Source organism: Manis pentadactyla, chromosome 2, assembly GCF_030020395.1.
Source record: "Manis pentadactyla isolate mManPen7 chromosome 2, mManPen7.hap1, whole genome shotgun sequence".
Lineage (NCBI taxonomy): Eukaryota > Metazoa > Chordata > Mammalia > Pholidota > Manidae > Manis > Manis pentadactyla.
In genome coordinates, this window is record NC_080020.1 from 55,494,864 (window position 1) to 55,511,805 (window position 16,942).

At 41.4% G+C, this 16,942-nt stretch overlaps 1 protein-coding gene across 2 annotated transcripts in view; it reads left to right on the forward strand.

The window, feature by feature from the left end:
* Window positions 1-1,379: 1,379 nt before the first annotated feature.
* EFNA5 (ephrin A5) overlaps window positions 1,380-16,942 on the forward strand; it is a 270,974-nt gene continuing 255,411 nt past the window's right edge. Inside the window, exon 1 of one of the 2 annotated variants that reach the window (XM_036886918.2) lies at window positions 1,380-3,543. In XM_036886918.2, coding sequence (XP_036742813.1) covers window positions 3,419-3,543 — 125 coding nt within the window. In that variant the 5' untranslated portion in view covers window positions 1,380-3,418. The remainder of the gene's footprint in view (window positions 3,544-16,942) is intronic. The other variant, XM_036886916.2, reaches the window with a different exon arrangement.

Genomic DNA, 16,942 nt, shown 5'->3' on the forward strand with positions numbered 1-16,942 from the left:
GCAGAGTTACTTCTCTAGGACAATTTCAGGATCTCTTCAGGTAGGAAAATTTTCTGTAATTGAGAAACTACTCAACTTTTAGGCAAGAGCTCATAAGATCCAGGTAATCCCATGCCTAGTGAACTGTTCCTTTTTCCTCCAGTCTTTATTGGTCAGAACCCCAGATTTTCCATCAAACTCAATCCCGGCTGAGCTGTAGACAACACCCCCGCTGGGTGCGGATTGCAGGGCCACCACTGGAGGGCGTCTGGACGCTTCCAAACGACTCAGAAGAGCCTGGAAAGCCCGAGCTCCACAACTGGAAAGCACAGGAGAGAGAACGTGATGGTTGATTTTATTGGGTTAGTAAGTACAGGGAGAACAGGCAGGTTTGGAAGCAAAGCTAAACTGCTTTCTTGGGATCAGCCTTTTACACCGCTGCAGCAAACTCCCTAGAGCGCAAGAGAGAATAATACCGCGAAGGCCCGAGCCCTTCGAGGCCGGTAAGGGCGAGTCTCGAGCGGTTGCACCGCGCAGCGCTGGGCGCCTGGCAAGCTTCCCGGGAGCTGGAGCACAGGGGACGCGTCCCGAGGCGCCGGGATTGCCTAGCTGTCAGGCAGTCGCACTTCGGTGGAGGCTGGGGAGCCAGTCGCTGCGATATGCTCTAGAAGTTCGTGTACGCGAGGCATTTTCTGGTAATAAAGGAACTCCTTCGACCTCCGATTCCGCCTGCACAGGGTTCTTTTAAAGCATTTTTATCTTTTGGGGAGCGGGCAGCGAACCACCTCCGGGTTGAAATGTAAAAGGTGTTAAGACATTTCTGAGGGGCTTCCCTTCTGCATTAATTTTCTCCCTGCTGAAGGTTCCCACTGAATTGTAATCACTTTACACTGTGATTTTTTTCTCAATTAAAAAAATGTGTTTTCCGAGCATCACTTGAAAGAAAAGTCTTCCTTCCTGCTCATGAACCCTTAAATCCCTGGTAGGAAGAGGGTTGTTGAAAAGCACTATGAGAGATGATCAGGTTTCCAGATAACCCAGAGCAGGGCAATGCGCATTGTGCACAGAGCAGAGATTTACAAGAACATGTATTTACTGAGGCTCCCAGCCAGCCCGTCTGCTGCGACTTTTGGTTACCTGAGGGGCCTGGGAGAGAGATTTCGGCTCTACGGCTACAGGGTGGGAACCGATTCCTTTGTAATGGAAAGACCCCACTCTCAGGTTAAAAAATGTCAAATCATTCCTAAGCCCAAACAGAATTCAGCATCCAAAGGGTTACGCTAAGCTGCTGGGTTTGGGCGGAGAAGAGGGCGCCCAGGCACTCCCAGTAATTCAATTAGTCAGGTTTCTGGAAGGTGGGGCCAAGGGAGAGGGGTCGGAGGCGTGGGGAAAGGAGCTTAGGAAAACGCCTCTTTCTCGTGGAACAAACCAATCCTGTTGGAGTAAAGAGAGGGGAGGGGGGGACAGAAAATCCCGACCTGTAAGCAAACAGCAGGCCGTTCCCTGACTGGCTGCTCCAGCCACCCCCACCCTCTTTCCAAGTAAACTGCATTAAAAAAAAAAAAAAGAGAGAAAAAAACGCAGCCCACATGACCCCGGCCGCGGCGGCAGCGGCGGTGGCTGGGCGCCGGCCGGCGGCACCTCCCCCTGCGCGGTCCGGAGCTCACACCCGCGCTCCCGCCGGCCCCCCGCCGCCGCACCGCCCACGGCCACGTTCACGCGCGCGGCCTCGCGCTCTGGTGCGGCTGCGGCTCGGTCGCCGCTGCTGTCGGCTGTACACGCAGGTCATTAACGAGGGGGCGTGCCCGAGGAGATTTTTCCCATAAAGCATTTTTTCTGTCTTTTTTTTTTCTCTTTTGCAAAACTGACTTTTACTCCTTTCCACTTCTCGCCAGTCGTTTCCATCCCTCCCGGGCTGCTCGTGCTGCTGCTCTTAAGTTTATTTTCCCGCCTGGTAGGGGTTTTAGGATTCGGTTGGTGGTTTTCACTTCTTGTTGCTGCTGTGCCCAAGGAGGGAAAGAGGAGCAGCTGCAGGAGAATCGGGGAGGTTTTCTGATGTAGTCATCGGGGAAGTGCCACTCGCTCTGCGTACTCTCTTTTTTTTCTCTCTCCCCATTTCAAACTGATTGATGCATCTCGACAAGTTGCCGGGCTTGGGGCCGGACACGTCGGAGTCGCGGAGAGACTTGTGAGGGCTCACCGGGGCTCTTGGCACCGCGTCTGTGGGCTCAGTCTTGCTCCAAGAAGGCAACCGGGGACTGACACCAGCCTGTCCAAGGAGTTGGAGGGATTCATTTAAGAGTGATTGTTTCCCCTCGTGGTCTCCAGCCGAGCAGTTGGGTTGGCGTCGTCCTGCAGGCTTTGGGCACCCCAGCTCCGCCCGGCTGTCTGGTTCGTAACCTGCGCTCCTCAGTCACCCTGGTGCACCCACGCCCGAGCAGGAGCACCGCGCGCGAGAAGTCGCCGAGGCTCCGCCAGCGCTCTGGGTGTAGTCTCCCGCCGCCGCCGCCGCAGTCTACTCCGCCGGGGGACCTGCCCGCAGACGCGAAGAGCCAAACTTTTCTTTGAGGTTTGCGAGGCACCACTGCTCCTCACTAGCTTAGCTGCTGCTTAACCAGTTCCAGGGTGCCGGCGGGGCTAGGTTTTTGGCTTCGGATCCCCACCCTTCCTCGGCGCACCGCCCGGAGCCGCAGCACCTAGACTCCTGCGAGATTTCCAAGGGTTGCCAGGTTAAGGCACAGACGAGGCGGGGAAGGAGTTCTCACACTCCTGGGGTCCACAGGCGTAATCCCCATCCACGCGGAGCCTTCCTCCTGCAGTTTCCCACCGGCCGCTAAAGTAACTTGGAGCGAAGCGGGGCACAGTGCGCGGGCCCTGGGCGGCGGCGGATCCGTGAGCAGCCCGCGGCGCCAACGCTGAGCCGGGCCCGGCGGGCCAGTGTATGTCTCCCCGCGGCCTCGGCGCGCAACTCCCGGTGACTGTGCAGCGTGCGCCGCCGCCTGCCCCGACCCGCGCTGCTGCCGCCCGGCCCGGCGCGCACCTCCTTCTCCCGGGGTGACCGGCCTGCTGCCGCTGCTCGGAACAGCTTGGCACCCCTTCCCCGCCCTCGCCGCCTCCACCGCACACACGCACGCTTCTCTCCATCTTGTGATTCCTAATTTCCTCCTGAACCAACCCTCCAGCGGGGGTACGAGTTTGTCTTTATTCTCCTCTCCACCGCATTCTTTTCTTCTCGTTCTCCTCCCCCTCCCCAGCTTGGTGTGCGCCACTTTCTTTTCTCGCTCCTCTTCGTTTTTTAAATTTATTCATATTTATTTGGCTCCCGCTTTCGCGCTCGCTCTCTCTTCCCTTCTCTGCCTCCCTCGCTCTCTCCCTCCCTCCGGATCCCTGCTTTCTCCCCGGAGTGGCGCGTCGGGGGCTCCGCCGCTGGCCAGGCGTGATGTTGCACGTGGAGATGTTGACGCTGGTGTTTCTGGTGCTCTGGATGTGTGTGTTCTGCCAGGACCCGGGCTCCAAGGCCGTCGCCGACCGCTACGCCGTCTATTGGAACAGCAGCAACCCCAGGTAAGGCAATGGGGGCGGAGAGCCGAGGGTACTCGGGCCTCGCGGCCCTGCGGAAGACGAAGCGGCGGCGGGGATCAGCGCGCACCAGCCGCCAGCGGCGCGCGCCCTCGGAGCCTGCGTCGCTCGGGCGCAGATAGCTTTCGCGGCTCCTGCAGGATGCTCGCTCGTCGCTCCCCTCTTTGTTAAGCCGCAGCAGAGAGGCCGGGCGCCCCTGGGAGTCCTCGGGGCTGCCCAGATCCCAGTGCCTCTGCGGAGCGCTGGGAGACTTGGAAAAGGCGGGAGCCGGGGAATCAAGACTAACCCGCTTTCCCAGCCCCAACCAGCATCCTGATCCCAGAGCAGGGCTTGGGCACCGGGAGCCCCGGGTGTGCGCCGCCAGGAACTCGCTCCTGGAGCCAGGGTACGCAGAGACTGCGGAGAGAACCCGCCAAACATCCCTAAAGTTAAAAAAAAATTTTTTTTTCTCTCCTTTTCCCTGTGAGCTCAGAGAGCGAAGGACTGGGTGAAGCAAGGAGATCTGGGAAGCGGAAGCTTTAGGTTTTTATTTTCCTCTTAACTGCATGGAAATCCGGCGGTCCCTGGGTCAGTCCGCGCCCTGCGCGCTTGGAGGTGGAGAGGATTCTCCCACCCCGTCCATTCCCGGTTGGGCTCAAGGTGCCAGAAAGTTTGATCTAACGCTGGGTTACGTCATGGGTGCGGAGCGACCTGCTGGAGTTGGCCGCGCCAGGAGGTGGGGGCCCCTCGTCCGCGGCCTGGCGGTATGCAGCCGGAGGAACGTGCGCGGTTACCTGGCCCCGTTTTGCGGGCGTTCCCGAAGCTCGCGGGGTTTGCGGGAGGCTAGGAGGTAGGCGCCCGGGGCCGCCCTAGTGCGCTTGCTGGACCGTGGCCATCCTGGGACGTCCTTTGTATAGGGACCCTGCAAGCGGGGTGAGGGTGAGGGTGGGTGGGGTCCAGAGCGCCGGGCGAACCCCTCGATCCAAAGCACTTCCGAGCCCTACTTTCTCCTGGGCCTGTGGGCATCAGTCGGCCCAGTTGGCCCCACATTGCTCTGCCTCTCTGGGCCAAGGCCAGCTTCCAGCTGTGGACTGGTCTCGGTGCCCGCCTAGGAGAGAAATTGCGTCGATTATACCTAAACCCAGGCTTTTCCCTGGCGTGGACTGGAAGCTGGGAAGAGACAAGCGGGAGGCCTGGGGGAGAGTTTGTAACCGTTGCTGCGCTCCTAGCGCACCTGAAGAAAGGGAGCGCCTCCACCGCTTCCTTCCTCGGCGTGGCCGTCTCCGGCCTCGCTCTTTACCTAGTTGTGGAGCTAGGGGAGGGATTTCCCGCTTGAAGTATTGTCAGCCCAGATGAAGATGGACAGATTTCCCTATAAGCGGTCCTCCGGTTGCTGAACAGAGAGAGTGTTGTCCCCATTCTGCTGCAAAACGGAAGATAGGCACACCCCAGTCGCCCAAGTCCTAATTGCACCGCCTGGCAGAAGTGGAGAGATCCATGGAAGTTTGACTAAAAAGAAAAAAAAGTCTCCTGGAGGTGGGTGGTGGAATGGGAGGCTATTTCTTTGGCATGCCACTTGCCACTACTAGGAAAAGAAAGAGAAGCCATCCTGCCAGAGGAGATGCCTTTTATTAAAGCTGACAAGACAAATAGAGCAAGCTTTCCAGTTGCGATGGTGTTAAAAGCAAGGCTCATTATGTAGGTTGGTTTTATTCTCCTTTGGGCTTTATTACACGGCAGATATGAGACAGAGGAATTTATATTTTTAAACTTGAGGGCCTTTCTAAATCAAACAACAGTGAAATTGGTTAGTTGAATTTGGTACATTTTGCTCTTGGTGGTTGTCTTTTCTTTCCCATTCCAAACTTCACAGTGTGATCTTTTCCTTACTGTAGTTATTTACTTGGGTATTTGGGTGTTCTAGTCTTCCCGGGTTAAAACAGAAAGAATCAGGAACACCCTTACCGAACCCCTCCTTTTAACCTGTCATGCTAGTCTGAGTTAGTTTGAGGACATTTTATCTTAGGTTATCTCTGTTTTATGCTTTTGATACTGTTGTTTGGTTTGAGATTAGCACATTGATTTTTGTCACAGGTCATGTTTTTTAATAGATCTGCCCTGCTTATAGAAAACTTCTGCTCAGGATGCCACGGTTGCTTTGAACTGGCCCAGACAAAGTTAATCTGTAGAATTTTAAAATACCAAGAGTATTCTCATCAGTATTCTAACTTGAGATTTGTGGAAATACCTTCCAATTTGATAATGATTAAAAGAAAGAATGATGTACTCCCTTCCCCCTGCCCGCCCACCAGAGATTCAACTCCAACTTTAATATTCTTAAGGGTTTATGGATTCAATTTATCTTCATATATTATCACAGTAAAACTTACTTTAAAAAGTAATACGATTTTAAAAGTAGGTACTGGTAGGCAGATTTATCTTTGAAATGTAGAATAAGATGATGCTTTCTGATGCCTTAAGAAAAGTCAGCTTGGATATAATTTAAAAGGAGCCAAATGAAAAATAAATATTTCAAAATAAACAGTTTATCACAAAGGATAGTGAAGAAATATTTCAGAGAGCTTGCAGAAGTTTACTAAATTTCATAAATTCAATGTTTACATTTTCCTTTCATATACATTATCCTTTTATAAAGTAAGCTAGCCATCTTGTTTTTACATAAATCCTATCTTAACATTTTGCTAAACTAATAATCAGAAGACTTCAATTTTTTGTTAAAAAGTTGGAAACTTTAATTCCAACTTAAATAGATGTTTAAATTGTTTTTCTCTTAGAAGAAAAGTTAGTGGACATATTAAGCTGATATTAACGCATACTGTGGCAAAATGAAATAAATACTATTTTGTTTATACTAATGGATGTCAGTTTGAAATCATGTTTAGATAGAATCAAGTTTGATCACAGGGTTTAAATATCTTACCTTGTAACTTGAATAGTCATTGGAGTTTATTGGCTACATTGGATTTCATTACTGACTCCATCGATACTATAAGCACCCAGTGATCTAGGTTCACAGAAGGAAAAAATATTAAACTTATTTGCTGTCAGATAGTTTTACTTTTAGAGTATCTCTTCCCAGGTATTCACTTCTGGGAAGTAGATACTTAATTTTCAAATGCTGATAACTTTAGTTGCCAGTATTTATTGGGCAGTGAGCCAAAGTGATTTTATGTGTTGAATTGGCACAAATCTCTGAATTAGCAACTGAAAACTATCAGTCTGAATGGAAATATCTGATAACACTTGTTTAAATGTATCTTCCATGTACTTTAACAATTTGAAAAGTTGTCTGAGATTCACCTAGAATAGAGTAATAAAATGATCCTTTTAGTGTTATACTGAATTCTGAATGGACATGTTACTAAGTAAGTTTGAGTAATGAAAATGGGAATGAAGAAGAATATGATTATTTCTCCTTAATTTCTTTAAGAATATAAAAAGCTTTTAGTAATTTTTCAAAACACTTTCATTAATAAAACTTCATTTTCATTCTCCCTTTGTAGCTACCCTCATAAAGATAGAGAAAACTCAATGTTATGAACATGCCTCTTAATCTGAAGCAAGCTATAAACAGTTTGGTATCCTATGAGAGAGTTCTTTTAAACACTGTCTGTATATTGAAAATTTCTGGGATTATTTTGACCAGGTGCCAAAATGATGCTAAGATAATAAAGTATATCACCTCCTGGCTGACATTAATAGATGGAAGAGTAAAATAATACAGTGGTAGGTAAAACCAGCACACTTTAAGAATACTGATTCTCCTCCCTTAATGCTTTGGTTCCATTTAAAATGTTATCTTACAGGAAAAGATATCTCTATAATTCATCCAGGATTTACTAAAATTTAACCTAATCATATGTTTTCTTTGGATTTTTTCAGTTCTTGTAGAGACTTGTAAATTAAACAGTTCATGTTAGAGTAGCAGGTAATTGACACCATTTAGTTTTGTTAACATGTAATCTTGGAGTTGTGAAAGTGATGTGAATTCTAGGTCAGCACTCCCAAATCCTTTTGTCAGTAAGGGTTGTATATGTGTGGCTAAGTAGAGAGAAATAGTAACTTTTTTTCCTTAATCATAATCCTTTGGGTATTTTTTCCTCTTTCAAAATACACTGCATTTAAAAAAATCTGTGCCATCAGTGCTTTATTATATGTATACCAGTATACTAGCACTGTGCCTTTTTTATTGACAAATAAATGAAATCAGTTTGGTTTAAGTCTAAGAATTTGTTTTGAGGCAAGATGGAAAGTTAATCTTGGTTATGAATGAGTTTTATCACCAAACTTGTAAAGAATTAACTTTTTTTTGGAAATTTTAGATGTTTAAAATAATATATGTTAGAAACATACAAGTTGTTCAAGTAAAAGACACTACTTAGAGTCTTGTAATGTTAACTCTGAGTCTCAAAATAATGTATCATTTTATTAGATGTGATGGGGCAATTTTATTATTTTGATATGTATATCAAATTATGTAAATACCTGGATAAAAATAAAGCAGTGTGTGGAGATTTATATCCCATATTTCTATCCTAATCCATTTATTGGAGACCTGAAGTGAATCTTCCCACTCCCTCTTTTTCTGTCTATGGATTTGTAAAAAGAAAAGTATGCTTCTTGTTTTTGGCCAGTTTTCCATAAAAGTTTGAAAAGCAAAATTAGCTACTGAAGTGTTCCATCCAATTCCTTCATTCTATTATATATTCATAATAAGCTATCAGAAATAGTCAAATGTCTTTTTTTTTTTTTTGGTTACTGGAACATCAGTGCTATTTGAGGCACACTTGGCTGTGCAGTCTAATTTGGCATTTCCAGTGTGAGACCAAGGTCAATAAACTCCTTGTGAATGAAAGAATCAGAGAGAGCCTTTAGTAGTTCATTACTCCCTGTTAGTTGATTTTAGTGGTATTAACTAAATCTTTGGCTCACTGAATGAATCTCTTATTGCCATTTGTGTTCTAGCTAATGGTCAATAGCTATAGATGCTTCTACCTTTGAAGGCTGAGGATCAGGTTTGGAAGGAGCACTTAGTTATTTGGGGGCAAATTAACCTCGTGAATTTCTTGACATTTAATCTTGCAGGATGCCTTCTGAGCAGTCATTTCTTTGCTGTCTATTGGCCTGATTTCCTGTTGGATGGGGACAGATAAAGATGAGCATCTCCTTTTCTCCCCTGTTGCTATGAACCAAGCAAGCTACCAGCTTCATGCTGGGCCAAGAAAATGAATGAATACAATTAGTCCTTCAGGGGTCCTGACCCTTGTAAGCTTGGGAAAGTATTGCCAAAAGAATGTACCTTTGAGAAAAGGAAAACATTAAAATATAAAATGAACAAACCATAAGAAAATGTTAAGAACATTTGCTTTATAGGTACATTGGTCTATTGCTTAGTGATTTTTTTCCCCATATAAATCGTTTGCTTAAGTTATCTTCCAAGATGCCACTCAACTCCCTTTTTGTGTTTGCTTTGAATAATTTCCATAGCAATGAGGATTTAAAAAGCTATATTTTATTTTAAGTAATGAACTAATCTATACTGACTGATTACATATTATCAATTTTCTTTTCAGGAACAGTATACAAACTGTTAAAATGGCAGCTCTGATTAAAATGTTCATGTTGAAAAGGAAGCCTGTAGGTCCCTAAGTACAGTGAGGAAGGCCCTGCCACTTACCCAGGATATTCAGTCAGGATCAGTCTTTCAGACTGAGAAGAAATTGCCTTTTGATCATTTGTGACGGATAACACCTTCATACACAGGTATCAGAACCTCAAAGAGGAGTATAAGAAATGAGGTATTAATATTCACTTTTAGTAATTTGTCTTAACATTGGTGGTCTTAGACAGCTAAACATCAATAAATTACTGTCTCTTTTAAGGGCCTGATTTATTTTATTAGATTTATATTTTAGTCTGCTTCTCAACCTGTATCCTGAGCTGCTTTGTAGAAAAGTTTCTTGTGATTAATTTGAACTTCTAGTGTTTTTGAATGGGATATTACTCACTACCAGGAGATCTATTTGCTCTTAAGTTTGTCTGCATTTATGTTTTCAAGGTTAAGTCAGTCATAAAGAAGGCAGCACAATGAACACAGAACCACTTAGTTTAAAATTAAGAAATAATAATGCAGGTGTTTCTGTACTGTAAGTATAATGTACAGTTTTGACTGTAAACATAAAAAGTTCCTTATATCTTAGTATTCATGATAATCCGTACTCCTTACTGCACTTGGAAGGATTTATTGTAAAGAACTGAAATCTGTGCACTATTTTCTAATCTGAAATGTGTGTGGATATAAACTCTTGAGGCTTTTAAATATAGTTTTCAGAGTGAGCCATAGGTTTCCATTAAAAACATTATTTGAAAATAGTGAAAAACTCTTAGTTAACTTAGCTCGTTGCTGCGAGATAGTGTTCCACAGTGTTGTTTAGCTCAGCTTTCATTCAGGTAGAATTCTATCATTTTCAATAAGGAAAAATAAGCCTTTGTCATCTTTAGAAACATCCTTCATACAATTGACAGTTGACAGGTTGAAGAAAATGTTACTGTCAGGTCTTATTTTCCACTCAAGTGAGAAATAAAAATAGTTTGGAGTGATTTAAAAAAAAATCTATTTAAAAATTATCTCAAAATGTAGGAAAATGTTTTTAATTTTTAAATGTATGTCACATGGATGTCAAATCTGCCGTTTTCACCAGAGAAGGTCAGCAAAGTGCAGTTCAAGGAGAAATTGTCTAACAGTGAAGTTACTAGGTCATTTACTTTAAAAAGCCATATACAGTTGATATGTTTGTAGCAGGATATTACTGGCGATTTTATGATTGAGTTCTTTAAGAAATAAAAGGTATCAATATTATTTCTACTGTGACGATCAGGTGACCTGGTTTTGTGACTAATGATGATGATTCCTGTATGAAGTATAAGCCAGAATTTGGGTCATGTGCTATCTCCACATATATGCATTGGACAGTTATTAGCATACAAAGATTAAACCTTTTTTAAAAAATTGCTTTGCTATTAATAATTGTAAATAGCTGCACAGTGTAATCCATAGGTTTACATGTGGAAGTATATGAATGTATACTTGGAGATTAGAAAAAAAAATAGGTCTAAGTACTTGTTTCCCAGTTTAGAAAAGCTAGGTGTTTGGCTTTCAGTCATATCAGTGGGTTTTTTCCCCCTTAGAAGCAGCCATCTTGTTTTAAGACTGACTTTATTTCTTTCGTGAAAATGGTCCGGAAATGAATATGGATGATAGAAAAGGACTAAACCACTTTCTGATCATTTTGGCAGAGGGCTCTAAATTTAAACCTCTTTCTTAAATTATTTGTGACCTCACTAAAATACTATCTTCTTGTATTTAGTTGACAGAAAAGGATGTTTTAACTTAGTAATAATATATTTTAAACCCAGGCATATTGTATTTTAATGTTAAATATTGGGCTGTTCCATGTTTACATAGGTCTTTTTCTCTTAAGCTTATAATTTATTGTTAATTTCAAAGTACTATATCAGTAGCCCCTATTGTCACTCCCCTTGCCCCCAAGTCTTGATTTCTTTTTTCTGACCATACTAAGTAGTCCTTTTTATTTGTTGGTTGAATTTTTTTTTCCCAAATTTCTCAGCGGTAATCAGGAATCTTTCTTCAGTAAGAGGTACTGATAAAAATGTATATCTTTAAAAATAAAGCATTTGGAGTGTTTTACGAAGGCTTATATGAAGTCAGAGTCTTTGTCCCTGAAATATAGGCTCTCACCATTTCATTTTTAAACTGTTATTGTGGGTTCTTATAAAAAATTATTTTGGAAGAAAATTCATATGTGGTAGTAAAAATGAAGAGAGTAGAGCAACTGAGTCTGTTGCATTTTCCACCATGCTTTGTGTTTTTGAATACATTTGGAAGAACATGTGGCCTAGTAAGCTTTACCAAAAATTTATACTACATTTCTTGCTACTGCATCTGTTTGATGATATCTGAGAACATTATTCCCATGCATTGCAGTAAAAACAGAACCTCCTTAAATTAATTTCCAAGTAACCTGACTCAGTCATTCTGATTACACTGGGTGCAGATAGAAAACTCTGAACGTCAGATTGTTTCAGTTTCTTACTTAGAAGTAGGATTTGGTGGTTGGTGGGTGCAGTGAAAAACACGTCTTAAGAATGTGTATGTATCTCATAGACTCCTTATTAAAGTCCAGGTGTAAGTTGAGGGTTTTGTACTGAAAAGCTTTCCTCTGGTATCCATCATCCATTTCTCTTTGACTGGCTGATGAAGATTAGGATAACTGGGAATGAGGAGAAAGGGACCTTTTTGTTTAAAATGAGCTGACAAATACTATTGTTTTTTCTTCTAAGTTGTCAGAGTGTCCCACTCCAAGTTTTATTAGTGACTTATTTATATATGTAGAAACTATAATTAACAATTAGCTTTTTACCTCTTACAATGGAAATACATATTATAAAAATAAATGAAAGTGTTTTCTCTTCTTGAAAATGCAGTTTTGTGGTTTGAATAAAATCAAGTTATGACTTATTTTAGTTGGATAACTATAGTTCAAATTGTTATTTAGATTTTAATGGTGGCAGGCATGATACTTGATGTTTCACTTTCCATAGATGCCAGTGGTATCCACAGCGTTGTCCCATTTACTGAACTTTAATAACTTAAAGGGTTTCGGTTCAGTTTTTATGGTATTTAGTTTTATGGAGACAAATGGGAATGGGGAAGAAAAAGAAAAGAATACAAAATACAGAGAAATGATCTTTTGTGTTTAACAATTAGGTTAAACAAAGTAGGAGCAAATGAGCCTAGTTCCCCTTCTGTTGTTTCAGGGCAAGAAAATACAGACAGATGTCGGAATGTGGAAGCTGTGACCTCTGACCCACACAGCATGGCCACTGCCATGGTACACAAGTGTCCCGAGCCACCGTCATAGCAGGATCTTTTCTGAAGGGGCTGACACTTTGAGATGGAGAACCTGAAACTGATTCTGTAGCTATTTGCAGCTCTCTGAAGTATCAGTCTTTTTAGCTTCAATTTTAAGTTCCTTACTTTACCTTTTCTGAAAAAATGATTCTTAGTTTGGCACAGACAGAGCTCTCATGACTTCTGGATGGGTTCTGTATCCCTGTAGTCACTATCAGTCTTTGCTTCCCGATAAATTTATTCACCAGGCTCGGATAATGGAGGAGGCTCAGATATTCGGTTCTGCTGCACCAAAGTGTGTTTGCTTTATGTATATACTTGTTTTAAAGACAGATGAAAGCACTGGTTTTTGTTAAAGGCTTTTCTTTTAGACTCTGCTCTGCAGTCTTGCCAATAACCCCTGGGTTCAGATGAACCATTAATGTTTTAGATACTGTGGCATTCAGTGTTTTCTTCATATATTTGTTTACTGTTACTGCTTCAATAAACTTTTATGCCTATTTCGGTAGTTTTCTGGCAGGGGCTCCATTTATTAAAATTTAGTGACCCTGCACTAAGAGGGGTACAGTTCAAATAGTGGTGATTCTGACAGGGTTTTGTGTCAAACTAGAGAAAATAATAGGGAAATGAAAGCTGCCAAAATGTGTCTCCCAATTACTAATTAATCAGGTGAGAAAAGACCTCAGTGACAGATCTGGTGGCCGCCATGACAGCAACTTAGGGGAGGGGATGCTTTATTTTAAATACTGTATAAAACAAAGTAAGCCTCAGGGAATTTAGCACCCAGATATTTGATATTACAAGTGCTAATTTTTGTCTTTGAAAAGCAAGGCAAAAAACAAAATTTGATACTAAATCTTTGTTCCACTGTTAGTATCAAAACATAAAGCTACTTTAAAGATTATTTCCTATATTAATAAGCAATGTCTTTATTCTTATGAATATTTTAGTAGAGATATGATAGTTGGTTTTAGTATTGATGTAGCATTGTATACCTACTTTATTGTCAATATAGACTTGGGGGAAAACTTCAAAATTTTTCTATCATATGCCTGTCATTCATAGTTTGAGCATTACTATAATTGAAGAACAAAACTTTTTTCCTCCCCTGCAAATATGTTCTTGCTGTCCCAGAGGTTCCAATCTCTTCTGGCAGTGTTCCCACTATGGTTACTGGACCCATAATTAAATGCCTGTTATTAGTGTATTTTTTCCATAGCATTTACAACATAAAAAGAAAAGGGGCTTGTATGGAACTATAGCTGTCAGGGGGACAATGAAAACTAATTACACACTCTGCTATCACCATTGTCAACTATACTCTTGGGAAAACAACAACATGGCAGAGTGTGTGTGTGTGTGTGTGTGTGTGTGTGTGTGTGTGTGTGTGTGTATGTCTGTTGGGGGTATGTATATGTATGTATGATACTCCATATGAATATGTACATATGGGGTCAGACGTACCTGATGGCTTAACTTTAAACTCTAGTTCCCTGAAGCAAAAGAAAAAAAAAGTATAGAGGGCAATCTAATTCAGTTAATTAAAAAGAAACAAAGCAGTTCTTTATTGAGGAGGGTCCCTGCTTTAGTAGGCCTTCTTTATAATGACTGGGAGAACCACGAGTGTTCATAACTCTGAGTATCTCATTATTTTGGATATTACTTTGGTAATGGCCTTGTTATTGATACATGTCTGTGCTATTAATGATCTATTTCTTATAGTTACTTCTTTTACACGTTGTTATTTCTTTATTTAGCTCTAGATTTTTGTGTTAATATCTGCTTGAGGACTAATCACTTAGCTTATTTATTGTATAGATCTGTTACTCTCTTTCCTTTTTTGAAAGCTTTGACCATTTCACTATTTCTGAGCCTGTTTACTAGAGGTAGATTTGAGAAGGAAAATAAACCTAAAAAATGCCATTTCTGAATAGCAGCTTTGGTATGAGATTTGGTAAGAAAAGACTTTGAGGCTGTTGAATAACATGAGGTTTTGGAATCAATTTTGGATTTCAATCATCCATGCTATCCCTGTTCTCTGGTACCACATAGAATCAGGACTTGGCCCTATATAATGTTTTCCATTACTATTTTTATTCCTTGGGTGAATTCTCTTTACCACAATTAAAACTGAAGCCAAACTGGTGAATTCAGGAATTATACATTGATTTTGAACTTACTTTTCCACAGTTTTCACATTAAGTCAGTGTTACAGCTAATATCTAATAGTAATTATATATTCCTATATTGATTATCTGAAAGCTACAATTGATAAAATATTGAGTGATATGGGTGAACACTGAGAGGCATAAGACGAATTCAGAGATAAGACATCTGTACTCTTAGGGATCTACTTATGGTTTTGTGCAGATATAAGAATTTCATGCACATAATCACAGTAGAAGTAAAAAATACTATAAGAAATCTTCATATATGGATTTCTTCAAGTATTTACCAAGGATCCACTGTGGGCCAGGTATTGTTCTCTGTACTGGAGTTACTGCAGTAACTGGGAACAGTATAAACAATATCCCTGCGTCATGAAGCATTTGGGTAGTGATTTCTGGATCTCTGATTCTCACACTCTAATGGGCACAAATCCTCTGGGGGTCTTGTTGAAATACAGATTTTAATTCGGTAGGTCTGGGGCGGGGCCCTGACATCCTGCATGTCTAACAAGCTCCCAGGCGATACTGATGCAGGTAGCCTGTGAACCACAGTCTGAGCAGCAAGGTTCTAGGTAAGTCAGTGCGGAGAGAGATTACTTCTGGCTGCTCATCAAGGACTTGGTTGGATTTGCCCCGAACTTTCCTGTGTAGTTCTACAATTTCTAATGTGGTGAAGTATTTGCAGGATAAAAATAATTTGTCTTAAGACCTATTGTTCTTCATTTCTAGCCACTTTCCCTCAAATCTCAGACAAATAGAATAGATTTTTACATCGAGGTTTATGCATCATTAAGAATACACCACCAACAAAAGTAATAGGCCAGGGATTTTGTTGTAAGTCTTGCTCTTTATAGACAAATTCCACTGGAGTGGAAATACTGCCTTGGTCTGAAAAGTTTAAGGAGGATCCTGTCATAAATGTCGCAGGATATTTATTTGCAAAACCTCCCCAGATGTATTTTATGTGACAATGCCAGAATTACACCTCAGAAACAGATTTTTTAACATTTCCAATTTTAAGCTGTATGGTTAAATGAACCCAAAATACTCATTTTAAGTTCAGTATAGAAGATGACTAACAGTTTCTCTGCTTCCACTGGCCGGATTTCTTATGCATGGCTTTCAGGAGCTTACACTTCCAGTGGAGTTATAAAAGGCTTGGGGGGAAAGTACCTTACTGCCCTAAAATTCTGAGTTTGTGTCCTCTTTGGGAAATCATTGTTCCTACAGCCCAGGTAATACTAAGTCTGTTTATACGCTTCTACTTTTTTCACACCGTATGTATCATTTGCTTTTGTGAAACAGATTTTATGTGATGCTTGTAGTAACAAATAAAGGATGGAGTGAATTAAATTCACATCACTCTCCCCAATTGCCTTAAAAAATTTTTTTTTTGTTATTGCTGTTCTTCACTCTGTGTGTTTAAACCCAGTAATACTAATCTTCTAAGTGAACTTAGTCTTTTAAAGCATCAGTAAGTAGACTTACTTAACCGAAATGTACCTTTATGGAATGATTATAAAAAGAAAGATGAAACTCTACTGTCAGTCAGCTATATTTTTATAAAAACAAAAAGAGAGAGAGGATGGTAAACACTCTTAATTTAAGTATCCTTTTATTAAGTTCACTGATACTTTTTTGTGGTAAAATATCAAACGGAAGCAAATCTTTTCATTTAAAACCTTGATAAAATAGATTTTGGTAACATTTTGTAAGAACTATCCATTTTATTAAGAATAGCAAATCAAGACATTGTTTTTCATATGGTCACCATGGTGTAAATAAGTGTTCTGGGAAAATGACTGTGAGGTGACACCCACTTAAAGTTTCTACTTTTATAATGATCATAGATGCAGGAATCTGAGAATCTTCACTGACTGTGCGCCTAAGAAGCTCCTAAGTGAGGTGTACTATGTGCTTAGAAGGTTATTAAATTTAGATTTAATTAATTAAAATGAAGTCATTGGCATATCTCTAAGGAATGGCTTTGTTCAAAATGGAGTTGAAATACCTAAGATTTGTGGCCATTGCCGTGTTTAGGTAAAGTAGAAGATGTTAAATAGTTCAAATTATTGTTTTTCCCCTTCATTTTGTAAAAAAGGAAAATATATATACATTGGGCTTTATTTAAGGTTATTAAACAATGATTTGTCATCAGATTAATAGGTTGTAACCAAGTTCTTATACACACTGATATGTGTACATTGATAGATTGTTTTGACTGCATAAAGTAAAAGCATTGACTTCATGTACTTTTTTGTTTTGAGTTTTCCTAATAGCAGCT